Raw genomic sequence first — 20,130 nt, 5'->3', positions numbered from 1 at the left:
TTAAATAGCAATGGTATCGTATGTAATAGTATCACTTTATACATATTGTAGTCAAATAAATGTTTTCACAAACTTAAAAAAATATATATATATCAGCCCTGGCTGGTGTGGCTCAGTAGATCAAGTGCCTGGCCTGTGAACCAAAGGGTCACTGGTTCGATTCCTAGTCAGGGCACATGCCTGGGGTTTGGGCTGGGTTCCTGGTGGGGGGCGTGTGAGAGGCAACCATACATTGATGTTTCTCTCCCTCTTTCTCCTTCCCTTCCCCTCTCTGTAGAAATAAATTAAAATCTTTCCAAAAAAACAAAAAACAAAACCAAAACAGTTCCTTACTCACACTAGCCATACCGAAGTATTATTAGTAGCCAGAAAACATTTGTCTCATTGAACATATTCACAAATCAGAATACAACAGAAGTTTAAATGGTCTCACATTTATTAATGAACCAACCTACTACTGAAGGAAAAATATCAAGAGAAAAATAATCCAATTCCCAACAAAATGCCCAACTGTCCCGACAATGGTGGTCTTTTTTCAGTGACTTCAAGAGGCAGACAACATGAATAGGGCATAAATATGTGAGACATCTCTGATGTGTGATTCCTTATAGACCCAGTTTGGTTCGTCTCCAATGTCTCCTCTTGGAGTTGTACCTACACAGAAGAAAATTGCAAGTTACAAAGAGTCTGACCCCAATTTAGCTGCTCTCATTCAGCATAAACTTTGCCCTTTAAGTACCATAAAAGCCTTGCAAGGCGAAAGGGTTCCACCTTTTCCTTCCTTTAACAATTTTGGAGCTCTTTTTGGAGAGTAAAAAATGATTTGCTAGATGTTTAAGAACTAGTCAAATCAAATTTTTACCTCTCAAAATGATTCCACAGTAGGAAAACACACTGGTTCTTGTTGGTGTGGAAGCAGTGGCGAAGCTCTCCCTTCCCCAAGTGTACACTCACTCACCTTTGATTCAGCAGATGTAGGGCAGACCCAGGCAGAGACATATGTATCTTGAATCCCCCTACCTTCTGAACTACATCAAAAAGTCATTTCTATATAATGGGTCACAAAAACATATAAACGCTCCTGCATAATTTTTATAATACATTAACATCCACAGTCACTTCAATACCAAGTGATTTGCAGAGATAAGGCCATCTCAGAATTGTCCATGTCAGTCAGTCATGATTTTATCCTCATGAAGGCAAAATCAAAAACGATCAACACAAAGATTTTCTTTCAGCAGGATAATGGCAGTGCTTCCACAAAATGAAGCACTGTAATTGCAACCTGCTTTCAATACATTTTTTAAAAGACTTTATTTTTAGAGGGGGAGGGAGAAAGAGAGGGAGACAAACATCAATGTGTAAGAGATACATCAACTGGTTACCTCTCGCACACCCCCTACTGGGGACCTGGACCACAAGCCAGGCACATGCCCTGACTGGGAATCGAACCACCACCTTTCAGTTCCCAGGTTGGCACTCAGTCCACCGAGCCACACCAGCCAGGGCTCAATAAATTTTTTTATCCTCACCCGAGGATATGTTTAGTGGTTTTTAAAAAAGAAAGATGAGAGAAACACTGATCAGTTACCTCCTGTAGGGGCCCCCACCAAGGATCAAACCTGCAACCTTTTTGGTGTATGGGATGACGCTCCAATCAACCGAGCCACCCGGCCAGGGCTGTTTTCAATACATTTTAAAAGTTGGAAGACTAATAAGTCCACATAACAAGAGGCTAATAGTGATCATGGTAGGCACCATTCTATGGAGCTAGGTACTGCACTTCACATACATTTCTTCCATTCCTTAAAACAACCTATAATATAAAGGAAGGTCCCACCATCACTGGATAGACAAACTGATGTTCATGTTGTTATATTAAAAAAGGGGAAGGGAGAGGGGCTTTACTATGGATGCCTGATACTCTCAACAGAAATCCATCAGACTTATAACAGGGCTGAGCTGCCAGACAAAGCACTTCACCAAATGAATCGATACTTTTTTCCTTAGTATTGTATGACGGTAACATCATGTGCTTTAAATTCTAGCTGCAGCCCTGACCGGTATGGCTCAGCTGGTTGGGTGTGGTGCCACAAAGTGAAAGCTCACTAGTTCCATTCCTGGGTTGCAGGTTTGGTCCTGCTTGGGCTGTACGACGGGCAACCAAGCCATGTTTCTCTCCCTCTTTTTCCCTCCCTTCCCCTTTCTGTAAGAAATAAATATTTAAATTATAGCTGCCCCAGTAACGAGACACCCCCTACACATTAATATGCATAAATAATAAAGGCTAATGTCTAGTACCCAATAAACCAAAGGTAGCAAACAACTGGCATATAGCGGGCAGCCATTTTCACGTCGCTGTTTAACACACCAGGGCTGTCACTGGCTGTGAGCCCTTGGAGTTGGCCTAGATGACTTGGATTGGCGGTCCTTTGTAGCAAAGTCTTTCTTCCAAAGCCATCAATTCAACTATTTCTGCAGTGGAGGACAATATTCCAATCTTTAAAAAGATAAACATTTCAAAGATGGATTAGGTAAGCATCATGGTCTTCCCCGCTGGGATGTGTAATGAGACAGCCTTTAATCTTATGTTTTGGCCCACACCGAAGACAGCCCGGAACTTTGCTATCCAGAAACCCAGAGGAAGCACATTTCAAGAAAGAATTTCAGAATGGTAGTACAAGAGAGACTGGATTGCATATAACTTTTAATTGTGTATTTAGGCCCCCAAACAATCTTAAATTAAACAAAAAACAAAACAAAAAACAAAAACAGGAGGGTGGTGTCCTTACCTGATTTTATTACCAGTTTTCATCCGAATCCATTGGGGAATGGGCCGATTCTGCTTTTGTTTCTTGGCCAGGAACCTCTTGATCCTGAAAGTCTTGTGAGAAGACTGGAAAGGACATGCAATCAATTTATACAGTAATACCAGAACTTGCTAAAAAGATTCAAACACAAGAACTCCCACAATCCAACAAATATCTGAATGCTTAATATATACCAAAAACAACCCTCTAAGTGCCAAATCCCTCCCACCCTGTTTTGTTCCTTGCAACATCTCTGGAGGCAGATACCATAATTCCTACTGCTCAAGTTAAAAAAAATAAACAAACCAGAGTCAGGGAGATATGTAACCTAACCCCAAAGGAAAACTATTACTGTGCAGTGCTGGGATTCAAACCCAGATCCTCTGTGCTCTGAGGTTAGGGCACCTTCCTGTCTTCCCTAGGACCACATGGGGGATGGTGAGAGCTGGGGAACTTGGGTTTTTAAGAAAGGACACAGCATTTAGTAAACCAAATAATGTATAACATGCAACTCGGTAAGTCTCAATGCCCTTCTTTGTACAACAGGAGTACCCACTTACCAGGGTCACTGTGAAAGTAATTAAGATTTACATAACGTCCCCTACATTCAGTAGATCTGTTCTAACCCGCTGATCATTTTGATACTAATTCTAACGCTATAAAAAAAAAAAGATTTTATTTATTTTTAGAGTGAGGGGAAGAGAAACACCGATGTGTGGTTCTCTTATGCACCCCCCACTGGGGACCTGGCCTGCAACCCAGGCATGTGCCCTGACCGGAACCGAACCGGTGACCTTTGGGCTCACAGGCTGGTGCTCAATCCACTGAGCCACACCAGTCGGGGCCTAACGCTTCTTAAAATGGTACTTTTCCAAGGCTGAGTTTCCCCATTTCCCTTTGCATGTATTAGCTTTCATGAAAAACTGTGCTCATGTACGTCCGACCACAACCAACCCATGCCCGTTTGCAGCACAATCTGGAGAAATAGCATGAATGATGGTCTAAAGTCTGGCCAATGAGATGCAACACAGCCTTGCACAATAGGAGCCACTGTAAAAGCCTACACCCGTCTCTCAACACTTGTGAATTACATTTCCTGTCAACTATTAAAACTATAAAGCACCATATACTGGTCCTCCCCATGCCTAGAAACCTACAAAAATTTTAACTTCTCAGGGAACCGTCACAGGAAAAGCCCACAAGAGTGACTGTACGCAGTTGGCATTTTACGAAGAACGCCCAAAACGACATAAAAGTTCACATCACAGCACTCCTTGTTCCAGGCACTTCCACTGGATGAAGCTCAAGTTCCTGAACAAAAGACTAAAAAGCCCCTGAAGCTCATAATATGGTAGGGTCCTGGCCGCCAAGTTAAAAAAAACTTTACGAAAATCTGCACCCCACATTCCTTTGTTGGTGCCAGGGACTTGTTGCAGACTGCCCACAGTCAGGCCGCGATTTCTGGAGTGCCCCCCACCCGACTTCTCTGCCTGAAAATTACAGTTCGCTCCCAGAAAAGGGCGAAGGGAAGCGGAGCCCTGACCACCTGGGCGGCGGCCTGGAGTAACAGTACCCCTTTCAGACCTCGTGGCGCCAGCGCGGCCCGCTCCTTCCCAGGTGCCATTGCTCACTAGCTTCCCGCCAGGCCCGCCGACTGGAGCGGTGACAAAATCGACCTTCCCCGCAAAAAGCCTCTAAAAAGGCTCCGCACCTTGATCCAACCCACGGCACAGGCGAGCTCACGTGAGACCTGAGACCTCGGGAAGCCACCCTCGGGCCGATGGAAAAGGATGGACTTACCATGTCGAAGAATAACGAACCTCACGGACCACAATGGCGGAGAAAGAGAGAGGAGGAAGCGGAAATACGTATTTACACTCTGCACTACGGGGGCGGGCCTGGGGGCGGGGCTGGGGAATTGACGCAATGCATTCACCACCTCCTCCTGACAGGCCCCTCCCGTTACGCACTCCCGTGGACTTGTGGGAAACAGGGCTTATTCCTGCGAAATGGAATTTGCTTTGTGTGTCTTCTGTAAGTAAGTTCCTTGGAGTCCGTCATTGTGCTGGGAGCACCTGCTTCGTGGGTGAGGACGACGGCTATTAAAAATGCCAATGCAGAAGCCCTCCGGAAGGCGGTTGGAGCGGAGTGGGCGGGTGTAACTCCAAAGGAAGGGGGAGGGACATCAAGTATGAGCGCGACACGCTTCCGCCTGCGTTTGGGCTGGGGCGCGTGAGAGGCAGGACTGGGAACACGTTTTCTCAATAACTTGAAATAAAGTTGACCTTGGAAAAATACGTTTTTGAACTGTGTGTGCCCACTTATACGTGGATTTTTTTCAAACTGTGGAAGGAAGGGGGCCACATACTAACCTGACTGGCTTAGGGGGTGCCTGCGTGGCAGCCTGGAACTCAGAGACCTAAAGTAACCACAAAGGATGGTCTGAAATAAAAAAAAAAAAAACAACTTACTGCCCTGATTGGTGTGGCTCAGTGGGTTGGGCGGTGTCTAGCAAACCAAAAGTTCCCGGGTTTGATTCCTGATCAGGGCACAGGTCTGGGTTGCCGGCCAGGTCCCTGGTTGCGGGGCGAGCGAGAGGCAGTGGATAGATGTTTCTGTGGCAAATCCACAGGGGCCACACGAAATGGAGACCACAACTCCTCCCATTGTTACTATTACCGTGCTAATTCTTGACTGTTAACTATCCTATACTCACCTTTGTAAAAGTGTCTATCATTTTACTTTTTATCCTAATCCCAAAGGTTCCCCCTCCTTCCAACGCCCCCCCCCTTGCTTTCTCCCGCCTCCTTAATCTGTCACCAAAGGATTTCATGTAAACCACTTACGTCTTCTCTTTTGATTGTAACGTATAATGTATGGTGCAAAACTGCCATTTTCCAGAGCATTTTCTCAATCTTGAGATTTTGTTTCCTGGCAATTGTTGTCAGTTTGGCTCAGATAAACTCACAAAAATTCTCTACAGGTTTGAGTGTTTCCTACATTGACAAAACAATATACAGTCAGTGTTCTGTGTCCCAGGGTTTCACATTCATGCTTTCAGCCTAGACAGTATTTTCCATCCAGTTTGCAGTCCTGGGATGCAGATGTGGAGGGCCAACCGTATGCATAGTTTTATGCCATTTTATATAACGGACTTGAGCATCTGTGGATTTTGGTATGGGGGCAGGCGTCCTGGAACCAATCCCCTGGTAGATAGCAAAGGAGGATTGAGCTTTTGAGTAGTCAAAAGTTATGTGGATTTTTGACTGGCAGGGGCTGGACCAGGTAGGCCCTGTAAGCCTAGAGACGGCCATAGAGCTGTCTAGGCAAGAGGTTGCTGATCAAGGTTTTAAGCTGAGAAAGTTCTGGACAGAACCATTTCCTTGGCTGCCAGGAAGACCAGACTGACTTTGTAGTCGACCTTTGGCAAAATTTATAGGAATTAATGGCAATGTTTTGGATGTTAATGTTTCCATTTTCATCTTTTTCTTCCCAGTTAAAAACAGAACTCTTTAGCCCTGACTGGTGTGGCTCAGTGGGTTGGGTAACAGGCTGCAAAGAGAAAGGTTGCCGGTTTGATTCCCAGTCAGGGCACATGCCTTGGTTGCAGGCCAGGTCCCTGGTTGGGGGCATGTGAGAGGCAACAGATCAATGTTTGTCTTCCTCTCTTTCTCCCATCCCCTTTCTCTGAAAATAAATAAATACAGTGCTAAAAACAGAACTTTTTACGTATCTTTGCAGTCACCTCAAGCATTTCTGCAACAATAGATTAAGGTAAGGGTTTTTAGCCGGGGGTCTACAAGGGTCCAGAGGAATTCACAGGGTACATGAACTTGGATGGTTCACTTCATTTTCATTAAGCTCTGGAATGTAGTGCTTTCTTTATTTACAAATGTAGGCAACAGATTGCAGCGGCATTAGCAGTGCCTATGTCTTGGTAACCAATAGAAATCTAAGATCATATCATATTAGAGTTGATGCTGTGTGGGTAGACAAATAATTCTCCTCCCATCTTCCTAAATTCTTGTGGCTGGACTAATCAAATTAACATGGGACATTAACATGAGACAAATGACCAAATTTATTACATCAATACCTACAGGGGTTCCATAAGAATATAAGATCCAATGACTTATTGGGCAATTGAGGCTTATATGCCATTCTGGACTAAGGAGAGGGAGACAGGTCTGGGACTTCAAAGGGAAAGTAGGCAACTCACAGGTAGATGAGAAAGAGCACACGTTTGGTAAATAAATTTTTGCCTGGTCACCCAGAAACAATGGGGAATCTTAACAGACTTTGCAGGTTCCTCCCTGTCTGCCACACTTAGATCTTATTATGCTAAGGTGACAGCCTCCTTCTGTTAGGCAGGTTTTTGTATCTGAATTCCTTTAGGCAGGTAAGGGAAAAGGTAAAAAAAAATTATTCTTGAGTTTGTTGCACTGTCTTCAACTTGAAATAACCTGCATGCTTACAATGCAGATGTCAAAATATCACATATATACCCATCACTTGTTTGAAGTTACAGTAGTTATTAGAACCATATGTAGAACTGTTAAGAAGCCCATGTGTTGCTGTAGCACTCATTTCTTCTATAAAATATTTGGAGAGGTATATTGTAGTGTATTTGGTTTTCTTTGTAATCCTATGTACTTTGTTTTTTTAATCCTCACTGAGGATATGTTTTTTTTTTTTTAATTTTAGAGAGAGAGGAAGGGAGGGGAGGGAGAAAAGGACAGAGAGAGAGAGAGAGACATCAATGTGAGAGAGAAACATGGGTTGCCTCCTTTCTGTGTCTCGACTGGGGATCAAATCTGCACTCTAGGTATGTGCCCTGACTGGGAATCAAACCCACAACCTTTTGCTGTTCAGGATGACACTCCAAACAATTGAGACGCCCAGCCAGGGCCTATGTACTTTGTTTTTAAAACATTCTGAAAATAATTCTATAAACTTCATCGGACTGCCATAAGTTTCCATGGCACAAAAATGGTTACAAATCCAGACTGAAATATAGTGACGGATGGTAGAAAAAACAAACTAGGTAGGAAGCTTTGGAAATATTCTGGGCAAGAAAGGATGATGGCTCTAAGTAAGATAGTCCCAATGATGTTGAATAAGAAGAAATAAAATCAAGAAATGATTGTGAAATAAAGTTAATAGGATGTGGTTGCACGTTTCTGTCTTGGGCAACTAAATGCTAGTGCCTTAGGTTTAGAGAGGAAATACAGAAGCCATAAGAAGCTTGAGCCCAATTTCATAATTACTGTTTTTTAACAGTGAAAGTTTTATTACATTAATCCCATCCAGATAATTTTACATTTAATTGAAGTGAGAGACCTCAGGCTCTGTAACCTGAATTCTGTCTATCATCTATCATCTACTCATTTATTTATTTGCTTATGAACCAGTCTTTTATTTTTGGTGGCCAAAGGAACAGCAAATAAACCCTTAGTCAATGAAATTGCCATCATCATCTTCATCATAGAAGTCTAAGATAATTTCATATCAAATTGAAGTTGATGCTGTAGGGGTAGAAAAATAATTTTAGGGCCTTTACTGAGGTGAAGTTAAGACACTGTGCCGCATACTAGCTATGTGACTTTGGATACATAAATTAACCCATCTGTGCCTCAGTCCTCTCTTCTATAAAATTGGGATAAATAATACTTATTAACTCATAGTCTTGTGGTGAGGATAAAGTCACTGGCAGAATATAATAAGCACATCGTTAACTATGAGTCAATATATACCCAACACATAATAGCCACCAAGCTCAGTAAACAAGCAGACCTGATTACTTTCATTCCCTTGTATTGAAACCAGGCTGATAGTGCTAGGAGCCATAAAAAAAAGCATACAAACAATTACAAGAATGGGGAATTCCGGCCAAGATGGAGGTGTAGGTAGATACGCTTTGCTTCCTTGCACAACCAAAAGAAAGACAATAACAAATTTAAAAACAAAAAAACAGAACTGACAAACTGTATGGAAGTCTGATGACCAAGGAGTCAAAGAAGAAACATTCATCCAGACCGGTAGGAGGGGCAGAGACGGGCAGCTGGGGTGGAGAGGATGCATGGCAAGGGAGCGGACTGAGGGCAGGTGAGGCAGCCACTGGCAGACCCAGCGGTCCCACATTAACGTGCAGATAACCGGGAGGAACAATTGGGGAACGAGACAGACGGCACAACCCAGGGTTCCAGTGCTGAGAAACTAAAGCCTGAAAACTTCTGGTGGTAAAAACCTGTGGGTGTTGAGGCGGCAGTGGGAGAAACTCCTGGCCTTACAGGAGAGTTCATTGGAGAGACCCACAGGGCCCTAGAACATTCACAAACCCACCCACCCGGGAATCAGCACCATAAAGGCCCAATTTGCTTGTGGGTAGCAGGGGAAATGACTGAAAGCCTGCTGAAAGACCAGCAACAGCATTGTTCCCTCTTGGACCCCGCCCCCAAGGACAGAGCCATAAGGCTGCAAGATGGGTTGCCCCGCCCTGCGGAATACCTAAGGCTCCACCCCTTACTATTCCAAGGCATTCCAAGACAAAGAAATATGGCTCAAATGTAGATTTGAGCTCCAGAAAAAGAAGGAAGCAACAAGGAGATAGCCAACCTATCAGATGTGGAGTTCAAAACACTGGTAATCAGGATGCTCATGGAAGTGATTGACTATGGCCTTGGCTGGTGTAGCTCAGTGGATTGAGTGTCGGTCTGTAAACCAGAGGGTTACCTGTTTGACTCCTAGTCAGGGCACATGCCTGGGTTGCAAGCCAGGTCCCCAGTAGGGGGCATGCGGGAGGCAACCACCCATTGATGTTTCTCTCTCTTTTTCCCTCCCTTCCGCTCTCTCTAAAAAATAAATAAATAATATTTTTAAAAAATGAAATGATTGACTAAAGATGCAAACTAGAGGAAGAAGTGAAGGCTATGCAAAGTGAAGTAAAGGAAAACATACAGGGAACCAACAGTGAAGGGAAGGAAACTGGAACTTAAATCAATGATTTGGAATAGAAGGAAGAAATAAACATTCAACCAGAACAGAATGAAGAAACAAGGATTCAAAAAAAAAATAAAATGAGAAGCTGAGGAACCTCTGGGACAACTTTAAACATTCCAACATCTGAATCACAGGGGTGCCAAAAGGACAAGAGGAAGAGCAAGAAATTGAAAACTTATTTGAAAAAATAATGAAGGAGAACTTCCCCGATCTGGCAAAGGAAATAGACTTCCAGAAGGTCCATGAGGCTCAGCAAGTTCTAAAGAAATTGGACCCAAGGAAGCACATACCAAGGCACATCATAATTAAGTTACTCAAGATTAAAGACAAGGAGAAAATCTTAAAAGCAGCAAGAGAAAAGGAACAGTGCCTACAAAGGAGTTCCCAGAAGACTATCAGCTGATTTCTCACAAGAAATCCTGCAAGCAAGAAGGGACTGGAAAAAAGTATTTGAAGTCAAGAAAGGCAAGGACCTCCATCCAAGATGATTCTATCCAGCAAATCTTCTATCACTTAGAATGGAAGGGCAGATAAAGTGCTTCCCAGATAAGGTCAAGTTAAAGGAGTTCATCATCACCAAGCCTTTATTATATGAAATGTTAAAGGTGTAGGAGGATGCAGCCAGGGGGCCCCCAAAAGAAGGGTTTGTAATGGGGTCCAGAACTCAGGGTGTCCAGGAAATATTAAAAATATGGGATGTCCTCACCCCCACAAATCTGAACTGGGGGATGGGACACATGGAGCAGGGCCATTGAGAGCTGTTTTGCATAGCAACAATTTTGTAGATAACCTCTAGAATGGTCATTTAACATATCTATAACCTTTAACTGGTTTCATACGTATGTTAAATAGCTGTGGCCTTGCTTTGAGTCAGGGAAATGGGAGTGAATTCCATCCAGGATGTAACTGGGAGGCAACACCCCCTAGTTATAGCGCCTGTGTAAGAGCTTGGAGATGATTGGCTCCACACCACAGGGCCATGCCTGCCCAGACTTATTATGGCAGCCCAGAAAAGCTGGAAAAATATGGGAATGCTGGCAAGTGTAGCCGATTGTGGGAGGAGTTGGACATGGGGCTGCAGAGGAAGATTGGCTCTGAGATTTAAACCCAGTCACAACAGCCATGACCAGAGTCACCACGCAGCTCTGGCAGAGGAGAACCACATGGCTTTGAGTATCTCTTTGCCACACATCTTAGGAAGCCGGAAAGCAAGATGTAGCAGCGATGCAGAGCTCTCTCTTAGCAGTTTGGAAGAATGTAGGAGAGACGCTGCAGGAAGGAAAGGGGTGCAAGGACTCTTGCTGGTGGGCCATGAGGAGGTGCCATGTGGTTTTGGATTAAGAACTGGAGATCGTGGTGACACAGCTGATGGTGCTGGGAACCGAGGGAGGCCTGCCAGCCGAGCACAGATTACTGGGAAGAGCCGGGAGCTACCTGAGCCGCAGACGTCTATTTCCTTTCCTGAGATACGGTACCCAGACTGGGCACAGGGGGGAAGGAAGGACTGTGTGTGTTTGTGGGTGTTTTAAGGGACTTTGGGATTTTAATGAAGACGTTAAGTCATTAGTCTTAAGTCTGTATAACTTTTGAATAAATAATTCCTTTCCTTTTCACCAATCTCTGACATGGAGAGGTATAATTCCCTGGTGGCGGGCAAGGTGAACCTAGAACAGGGGGACCCCAGGAGAAGGGGGGGTCCATTCGGTAACATTGTGCGACCCCTTCCCTGGTGGCCAATCAGGGAAAATCATGGGAGACCACATGCACAGTAGCTCTAAAGTAATAAAACTACTTGTACGTGCACAGTAAAAGCCCGCCAAAACTAGCCGGGAAGGATCCGCCCTATAAGAATAGAATCCCTCCAGCCCATGAGGTCAATCTCTGCTTAGAGTTGGCCTGCTCCCATGTTCTCTCCTATAAACTGTGGGTGTTCAGTTCAATTCTTTGTCCCGATCACCAAGAACCTGGTTACCTGTGCCCACCTGTGACAAAGGGACTTATCTAAGAAATAGAAGATGATCAAAAATATGAACAGTAAAATGACAACAAACTCACAGCTATCAGCAACTGAATCTAAAAAAACAAAAGGAAAAACGAACTAAACAAACTAGAACAGGCACAGAATCACAGAAATGGAGATCACATGGAGGGTTATCAGTGGGGAGGGGGAGAATGGGGGAAAAGGTACAGGGAACAAGAAGCATAAATGGTAGACACAAAATAGACGGGGAGGTTATGAATAGTATAGAAAATAGAGAAGGCAAAGACCTTATATGTGGGACCCATGGACACGAACTAAGGAGGGGGAATGCCGGGGGGAGGGGGGCAGGGGGGGAGGGGGATAAAGGAGAGGAAAAAAATGGGACAACTGTAATAGCATTAGCAGTAAAATATACTTGAAAAAAACGATTACAAGAATGTTGAAAGGGTGGTGATTGACAATTAAGGGGAGGAGGTAGCATTTGAATTCAGCCTTACATGGTGAGTGGTGGTGTTAGGGGTTGAATTGTGTTTCTCCGAAATCCTTATGTTGAAGCCCTAATTCCCAGTACCTGGGAATATGACCTTATTTGGAAGTAGGGCCTTTACTGATGTGATTAAGATGAAGCTAGTTAGTGTGGGCCTTCCTCCAGTCTGACTGGGGTTCTTATCAGAAGAGATTAGGACCCACAAGGAGATGCATATGCAGAAAGGCCATGTGAGGACACAGGGGAACGGTGGCTGGCCATCTGCAAGTGAAAGAGACGGGTCTCAGGAGAAACCAGACCTGCTGACCCCCGTGATCTCAGATTTCTAGCTTCCAGAACTCTGAGAAATTTATGTTGTGTAAACTCCCCAGTTTGTAGTATCTTGTATGGCAGCTCTAGCAGACTAATACAGGTGGGATCAGCACATGGGGAGATAAGAGGAAGGGTATTCCAGCTAGAAGGAATAGCATGCCACCAATCTCAAGAGTCAATGTGTTGGTAGATCATGGAGAAGAAGATAGGAAGGAGAGACAATAAAGATGTAAGAAAATCTAGGTATAATGTATAGTGTGTGGGTCTTGGAGGACATGGGGAATGCTGAAGAGCATCAGGAGAGGAGTTTGCCTTGAAAAGGGGAACAGTCGTTTTCCACAATGGGAGGGGAAGGAGAAGGATGAAGAGAGAATTTTTGTGTGAATTAATTTTGTCTTTTGTAAAGGCTTTATTTATTTTTAGAGAGAGAAGAGAGGGAGAGAAACATCTATATGTGGTTGCTTCTCACATGGCCCCCCCTGGGGGCCTGGCCTGCAACCCAGGCATGTGCCCTGACTGGGAATTGAACCAGTGACCTCTTGGTTCATAGCCTGCACTCAATCCACTGGACTCTACCAGCCAAGGCTTAACTTTGTTTTTTAATTCTGTAAATATTTTACATGGTTCCATTTACATCCTATATGACCCTTTGTTTGCTCTCCCAGGTGTTTCCCCAACAGAAACATGAACAAATGTGCATCAAAAAGTATGTACTGCTGTGGCTGGGTAGCTCAGTTGGTTACAGCATCATCCCAATACACCAAGGTTGTGGGTTGGATCCCTGGCCAGGGCGCATACAAGAATCAACCAATGAATGCATCAATAAGTGGAGCAACAAATCTCTCTCTCCCCCTCCTTCCTCTCACTCAAATCAATTAAATTTCTAACAAAAGGTATGTGCTAAATTGCTATAGCAGATTTATAATAGCCCCCAACTGGAAATTGTCATAATCTATCATCAGGTGAATGGATAACTTGTGGTGTGTTTACCAAGGGCTGATACACAGCAGCAGGTCTCAAAGTGTCATCCAGGGAACTCTGGTGGGTCCTCAAGACCCTTTCAGAAGGGTGTGAGGTCAAAGGTATTTTTATAATAATACAAAGAAGTCATTTGCTTCTTTCACTCTCATCCTCTTGTGAGTGTACTGTGGAGTTTTCAAGAGGCTTGCAGTGACGGTAATGACTTTGTTGTTCTGACAGACAATAGAATGTGTCCTTGTGTGTTCTTGGGTTTTAAACATTTCTCAGTTTTAATTTCTAATACCATGAATATTGATACATGTGATCCACACGAACAGGGGCCCTTTGAGGTCCTCAATAATTTTGAAGTGTAAAGGGGCCCTAAGAATAAAGTGTTTGCAAACCACTCCTATACAGCACTGAAAATGAACAAATTCCAACTACCCGTAATGGCATAGATAGATCTCATGAATATTCACAAAAACATGGCACAGAGAAAGCCAGACATAAAAGTATGCATACTGTATAGTTCTATTTATGGAAAGTCTAAAACCAGGCAAAACGAAGCTGTGCCATTACAAGTCAGGATAGTGGTTACCCCTGTCTGGAGGAGGTGCTGGTATTTATTTAGTTAGTTAGGTAGTTAGTTATAGAAAGAAGGGAAGGGAGGGAGAAAGAAACATCCATTGGCTGCCTCTCACCGCCCCCCCCCCCACACACTTGGGGCCCTGGCCTGCAACACAGGCAGGAGCCCTGACTAGGAATCAAACTGGCAACCTTTTGGTTCACAGGCCAGTGCTCAATCTACTGAGCCACACTACCCAGGCCATATTCTGTTTCTTTTTCTTTTTTAAAGATTTATTCATTTATTTATTTTTAGAGAAAGGGAAAGGGAGGGAGAGAGAAACATCAATGTGTGGTTACCTCTTGCACACCCCCTACTGGGGACCTGGCCCACAACTCAGGTATGTGCCCTAACTGGGAATCGAACAAGCAACCATTTGGTTTGCAGGCCAGCACTAAATCTACTGAGCCATACCAGCCAGGGCCATATTCTGTTTCTTGATCTGGGTGTTGGGTCTATGAGTGTGTTCCCTTTGTGAAAATTCACCTAATTGTACACTTTGGATTTGTGCACTTTTCTGTATGGGTGTTATGTTTCAATATAAAGTTAAAAACACATTTATATGGGTCTACAGACAAAACCAGAGATGAAACATTTGCAGAGGTCTAGCTGCTATCCCAGTGTCTCCCCCATTTTCTCTCCCCCATATGCTATTTTCCCCCATAGATAATTTTTATTTTTTATTTTTATTTTATTAATGTGTGGTTGTCTCTCACACACCTCTCACTGGGGACCTGGCCTGCAACCCAAGCATGTGTCCTTACTGGGAATCGAACCAGCGACCCTTTGCTTTGCAGGCCTGCGCTCAATCCACTGAGCCACACCATCCAGGGCCCCCATAGATAATTTTTAATAGTTGCTGATTTCTCCTTCCATTGTTTCTTTTTGGAAAATATCTGAATCTTTTAATTTTTATTTAATTTCAAATATTCATATTTTTTACACTACCCCCCCCATGCTCCTACAACAAAAGTAGTATGGCATATATGAGAGAGAACTTGTGAGGTGGAGAGAAGGAAAACCAAAATGGCGCACAGTAGTTGGTTTAGAGCATAGGAAGTTGGGAGGCTGAGCAGCCTTCTGCAGAGAATAAAGGCATTCGGAGAAAGAGGATTTGGAATAGCTACATGCATTCACTTGAGAAGGTGAATACCCTTACAATTTGCAATAGTGGGACAGGTTGGGCAGTAGAGGGTTGGGGGGAAAAAGGTCTTCAGAGAAGGGGATACTTGAGGGAAATCCTGACAGATGAACGAGAGAGGGAAGAGAAGGGGAGAGAGGGATGGCTTTCCAAGAAGAGGGAACTATATTTGCAAAAATGTAGAGGCCAGAGAGCACATATCCAGGGCCTCCCGGGGTAGGCCCGGAATCTGAGCTTTATCCTAGAGGCAAACAATTTGCAACTTCTTTACCAGAATAATGTTTTTGTTTTAAAGCCGTTTTATATAGATATGTACCCTTGACTGCTCTCTTTGTCTTACATCCCTATTTCAATCTTATACCCTCTAGCAGCATTTTCAACTTTTTTTCATTTCATGGCACACACAAACTAATTACTAAACTCTGTGGCACACCAAAATATATATTTTGCTGAACTAAGGAAATAGGTATAATTTTGACTCATTCACACCGGATGGCTGCTGTTGTGTTGGCTGTTGTCATGTTTTTATTTATTTAATTAATTTATTTTTTAGATTTTATTTATTTACTTTTAGAGAGAGGGGAAGGGATGGAGAAGGAGAGGGAGAGAAACATCAATGTGTGGTTTCCTCTCACATGCCCCCCACCAGGGACCTGGTTCGAAACCCAGGCATGTGCCCCAACAGGGAAGTGACACTTTGGCTCACAGGCCTGTGCTCAATCCACTGAGCTACACCAGCCAGGGCTATGTTTTTAAATGAAAGAATGTTTATGTGTTAATATCTGGCTTTATAAATCTTTTGAAAATAGTTATTTATTTCTAGAGAGATGGGAAGGGAGGGAGAGAGGGAGAGAAACATCAATGTGTGAGAGATGCATCAATCATTGCCTCTTGCACACCCCCAAATGGGGTCCTGGCCCGCAACCCAGGCCTGTGTCCCAATTGGGAATCAAACTGGTGACCCTTCGGTTTGCAGCTCAGTGCTCAATCCATTGAGCCACAGCATCCAGGGCAGCTGTTGTCACTTTTTAATTTGATAATCTATGGGAAAAGAGGTCAGTGCCCATGAGTAAATAGTCAGATATTGCATGTTTTAAAATATCTTGCAGTATACCACTGTGCCTCTTGCCTGACCGGTTGAAAATTGCTGCCTTATAACAAATCCTGTTGGCTGTCTCTTCAAAATTTATCTAGAATCCAAAGGTTCCTCACTGCCCTCACCCTGGCTCAAGACTCCACCATCTCTCTCTTGGATTTTTAAGCCTCCCAACTCTTCTCTCTTCTTGTGACTTTCCCCCACAGTGTCTTCTAAACACAGCAGCCAGAATGATCCTGTGAAAACCAGTCCAATTGTGTCACTCACCTGATTGATCATTATCTCTAAGTAAAAATCCCAGTCCCTACAAAGGACAAACACCATGAGATCCTTCCACCCCCAACTCTCTGACCTCATCTCCAACTGCTTTCATCTCCAATTTAATCTGCTTCACCTACACTGGTCACTTACGTTTCTATCTCAGGGCCTTTGCACTTGCTGCTTCCTTTAGCTCACGTGACAAACACAAGGCCGATGGGCCAAATCCAACCCTCCACCTTGTTTCTACCTGGTGAGAGCACTGAGCTCTCACTTAACTGTTGAGGAATAGTTACTTTCATACAGTCCTAAAATTACATTCGGGCCCTTTGAAGGCAACCACAAGGCTGATGTGGCCCCCGGTGAAAATGAGCCTGACACTCCTGTTGGCTGGAAGCTATCAGTCTCTTCAGGTCTTTGTTCACGTGTCACCTTCTCAGTGAGGCTTTCCCTAATCACCTTATCTATCTAAAATCGCAGCCTCTGCCTTCCACTCAGCATTCCTCAACCACACTCCAGCTTTATTTTTTGCCATAGAACTTATCTAACATAACATATATTTTTTTCTTTATTGTCCGACCCCCTCCTTACAGTGTAAATTCCATGAGGATTGTGTGTTTTGTTCACTGCTGTATTCCCTGAGCCTGGAATAGTGCCTCACACATAGTAGGTACTCAAGAAATATTTGATGCGTGAATGAACAAACTCTTACAAATCAAACAGACAAAATAGGAGAACAGGACAGTTTCCAGCTTCACCGTTTGGCCTGAACACTTCTTATTTGAGAAAAACCTAAAGCACTTCCATCCAGAGGGTTCCTAGGAGTATAGCTTCAAAATGACTGCTAAAGGCAAATGGGAGATGTTGAAAGTATTCAAAGAGTGAGTGGCAATGATATAAATATTTCAGAAAGATCCTGTGGACAACTGTGTGGAGAGCAGATGGGGAGGAGGGAAGAGTGGAAACAGGGAGACCCATGGGGGCTGTTGGCTACAGTCCCAATACCGTGACACTCTTCCTCCTTGTACTTGCCTACCTGTCCCAGAGTCAGTCTCTCTCTCACTCCTTGCAGATTTAGCTCCTGGCTCTCCATCACTCTCTCAAACGCTACCCGCGCCACAGTTCTTGGTGAATTCAATACCCATACAGATGTCCAGCTCCTTAGCCTCCTCTCTTCCAGTGATCTTGTCGTCTGCCACAGTGCAGCCACTCGACCTTGCCATTTTTCCATTTTCTGATTCCTTGCTGCGCACTTCCTGAAGTACCCCAATGCTAACAACCTTTCTACCTCACTGGGACCATCAATACATTCAACCTACCACCTTTTCGCTTTTTTCTACACCATCCCTCCATCCCTCCTCTTCCCTCTTTACTTAGCTTAAATTACACCAACCACTCGCTCATACAGATCTTACCCTTTCTTGTATTTGCTTGGTGAAATCATAACCCTGGTAAATCCAGTTCTTCACCTACTCACCAACCTGCCCCTCTGGCAGCTGAGTGAGGCGGAAGGAAACCAACTGGCCTCACTTCAGGTTCATGACCACTAATTTCAAGTGGGCCTTCAATGCTCCCTCAAAGCCCTACATTTCTTGAGTGCAGCCACACTCCCATTCTACAGCAGTGCTTCTCAAGCTTTAATGTGCATACAAATTACCTGGGGATGCTGCTAGAATACAGATTCTGGTTCTGCGTATCTGACAACTTCCCAGGTGTGCACCTGCTGCTGGAGTGTGGAGCCACACTTGGAGGCGCAAGGGCCTACCTAGACCAGGGGCCCACTTTCCCTGATAGCAAATATTTCAGGCTTTACAGGCCACATAGAGAGTCTGTTGCAACTGTTCAACTGCCTTTGCAGCTAGACAATACATAAATGAATAGGTGTGACTGGGCTTCATTAAAATTTTACTTATGGGCAGTAAAATTTTGAATTTCATAGAATTTGCATGTGTCTCTAAATATCCTTTTATTTCTTTCAACCATTAAAAAGTACAGAAACCATCCTCAGCTTGCAGTGGCCGGGTTTGCTCCACCTTTCAAACCTCTCCTCTTTCCTCACGCTTGCAACCCTTCCTCCTCCATTCTCACTCAGTTGGTGGCCTTGCTTCCTGGTCATTGAGAAAATAAATTCAAGCCACCACAGAAATTTCCACAACTCACCTACCACATCCTGGCTAAGTAGCACCTGCACTCTAACCCTCTGCTTCCCTTCTGTTCCCACAGACAAAGTACATGAGCTACGGCCAGCCTTTCTTCTTGCTTGGGCCCTCAGTCCTAACCTCCTATTCAGGAACTATGCTCTGGCAAGCCATTCTTTTCTGTCCCTGCTTTTCAGTGGATTGTTCCTATCAACATACAAATAAATAGTTGATCATCTCTCTCATCTTTTCTTTTTTAAAAGATTTTATTTATTTATTTTTAGAGAGGGGAAGTGAAGGAGAAAGAGAGGGACAAACATCAATGTGTGGTTGCCTCTCGTGCACCCCTTGCTGGGGACCTGGCCTACAACCCAGACATGTGCCCTGACTGGGAATCGAACCAGTGACCCTTTGGTTCACAGGTTCATACTCAATCCACTGAGCTACACCAGCCAGGGCAATCATCTCTCTCATCTTAAAAACCTGTTTTTACCTCAGCTCCCTTTCCAACTACTGTTCTTTTCCATCCTTCCTTTTACAACAAAATTCTGAAAGATCTGCCTATATTTATTATTTACAATTTCTCTCCCCCATTCTTTTTTTTTTTTTTTTTTTGAGGTATAATTTACATACCATAAGTCATCATTTATAAGTATACAATTCAGCTCTGACTGGTGTGGCTTCGTGGGTTGGGCATCATCCTGCAAACTGAAAGGTCACCAGTTAGATTCCCAGTCAGGGCACTTGCCTGGGTTGTGGGCCACGTCCCAGGTTAGGGGTGTGGGAAAGGCAACTGATTGATGTTTATCTGATGACACATTGATATTTCTCTCCTTCTCTTCTCTCTAAAAAAAATAAAGTAGAAAAAGGACTCATGGACATGGACAACAGTGTGGTGACTGCTGGAGGAACGGGGTATAAGCAGACTAAAAAATATATATAGATTAAATTTTTAAAAAATCTCTTAGAAAAAATATATAATTCAGTGGTTTTTTTGTATGTGAGCATACTGCCATCTAATTTCGAAAGACTTACTACCTCAGAAAGAAACCCATATCCATTAGCAGTCACACTCCATTCTCCTCTCCCCAGCTTTAGGCAACCAATCTATTTCTATGGATTTGCATAATCTGGACATTTCATGTAAATGGACTCATACATTATATCATCATTTGTGTCTGGCTTTTTCACATAGCATAATCTTTTCAGGGTTTCTTCATGTTGTAGCATGTGCCAGTACCCCGTTCCTTTTTCATGGCTGAATAATATTCTACTATGCAAACATATTTTGTTTATCCACCACCACTTGATGGACACTACAGT

General features: G+C 43.7%; 1 protein-coding gene and 1 non-coding gene across 2 annotated transcripts; both read right to left on the bottom strand.

Annotated features, from left to right (window-relative positions):
- Nucleotides 1-418: 418 nt before the first annotated feature.
- On the bottom strand, nucleotides 419-4,696 carry RPL39 (ribosomal protein L39). Its single transcript, XM_024566809.3, has 3 exons — nucleotides 4,611-4,696; nucleotides 2,793-2,896; nucleotides 419-654 (listed from the first exon to the last, which is right to left on the bottom strand). The coding sequence occupies exons 1-3, from the start codon at nucleotides 4,611-4,613 to the stop codon at nucleotides 606-608; spliced, it is 156 nt and encodes a 51-aa protein (XP_024422577.1). The 5' UTR covers nucleotides 4,614-4,696; the 3' UTR covers nucleotides 419-605.
- LOC112310944 (small nucleolar RNA SNORA69) lies at nucleotides 1,159-1,292 on the bottom strand. Its single transcript, XR_002975442.2, has one exon. It is a non-coding gene; the product is annotated as a small nucleolar RNA SNORA69 (small nucleolar RNA).
- Nucleotides 4,697-20,130: the final 15,434 nt, after the last annotated feature.

The sequence above is a fragment of the Desmodus rotundus genome, chromosome X, assembly GCF_022682495.2.
Source record: "Desmodus rotundus isolate HL8 chromosome X, HLdesRot8A.1, whole genome shotgun sequence".
NCBI lineage: Eukaryota > Metazoa > Chordata > Mammalia > Chiroptera > Phyllostomidae > Desmodus > Desmodus rotundus.
The sequence above is the reverse complement of the archived record's forward strand: the minus strand, read 5'-3'. Positions and strand labels throughout refer to the sequence as shown.

Excerpts from the sequence above, each read along its gene's own strand:
- RPL39 (XM_024566809.3), bottom strand. Across the intron at positions 655-2,792 it reads AAAACTGGTAATAAAATCAG|GTACAACTCCAAGAGGAGAC; the intron begins GTAAGGACACCA and ends TCTTCTGTGTAG.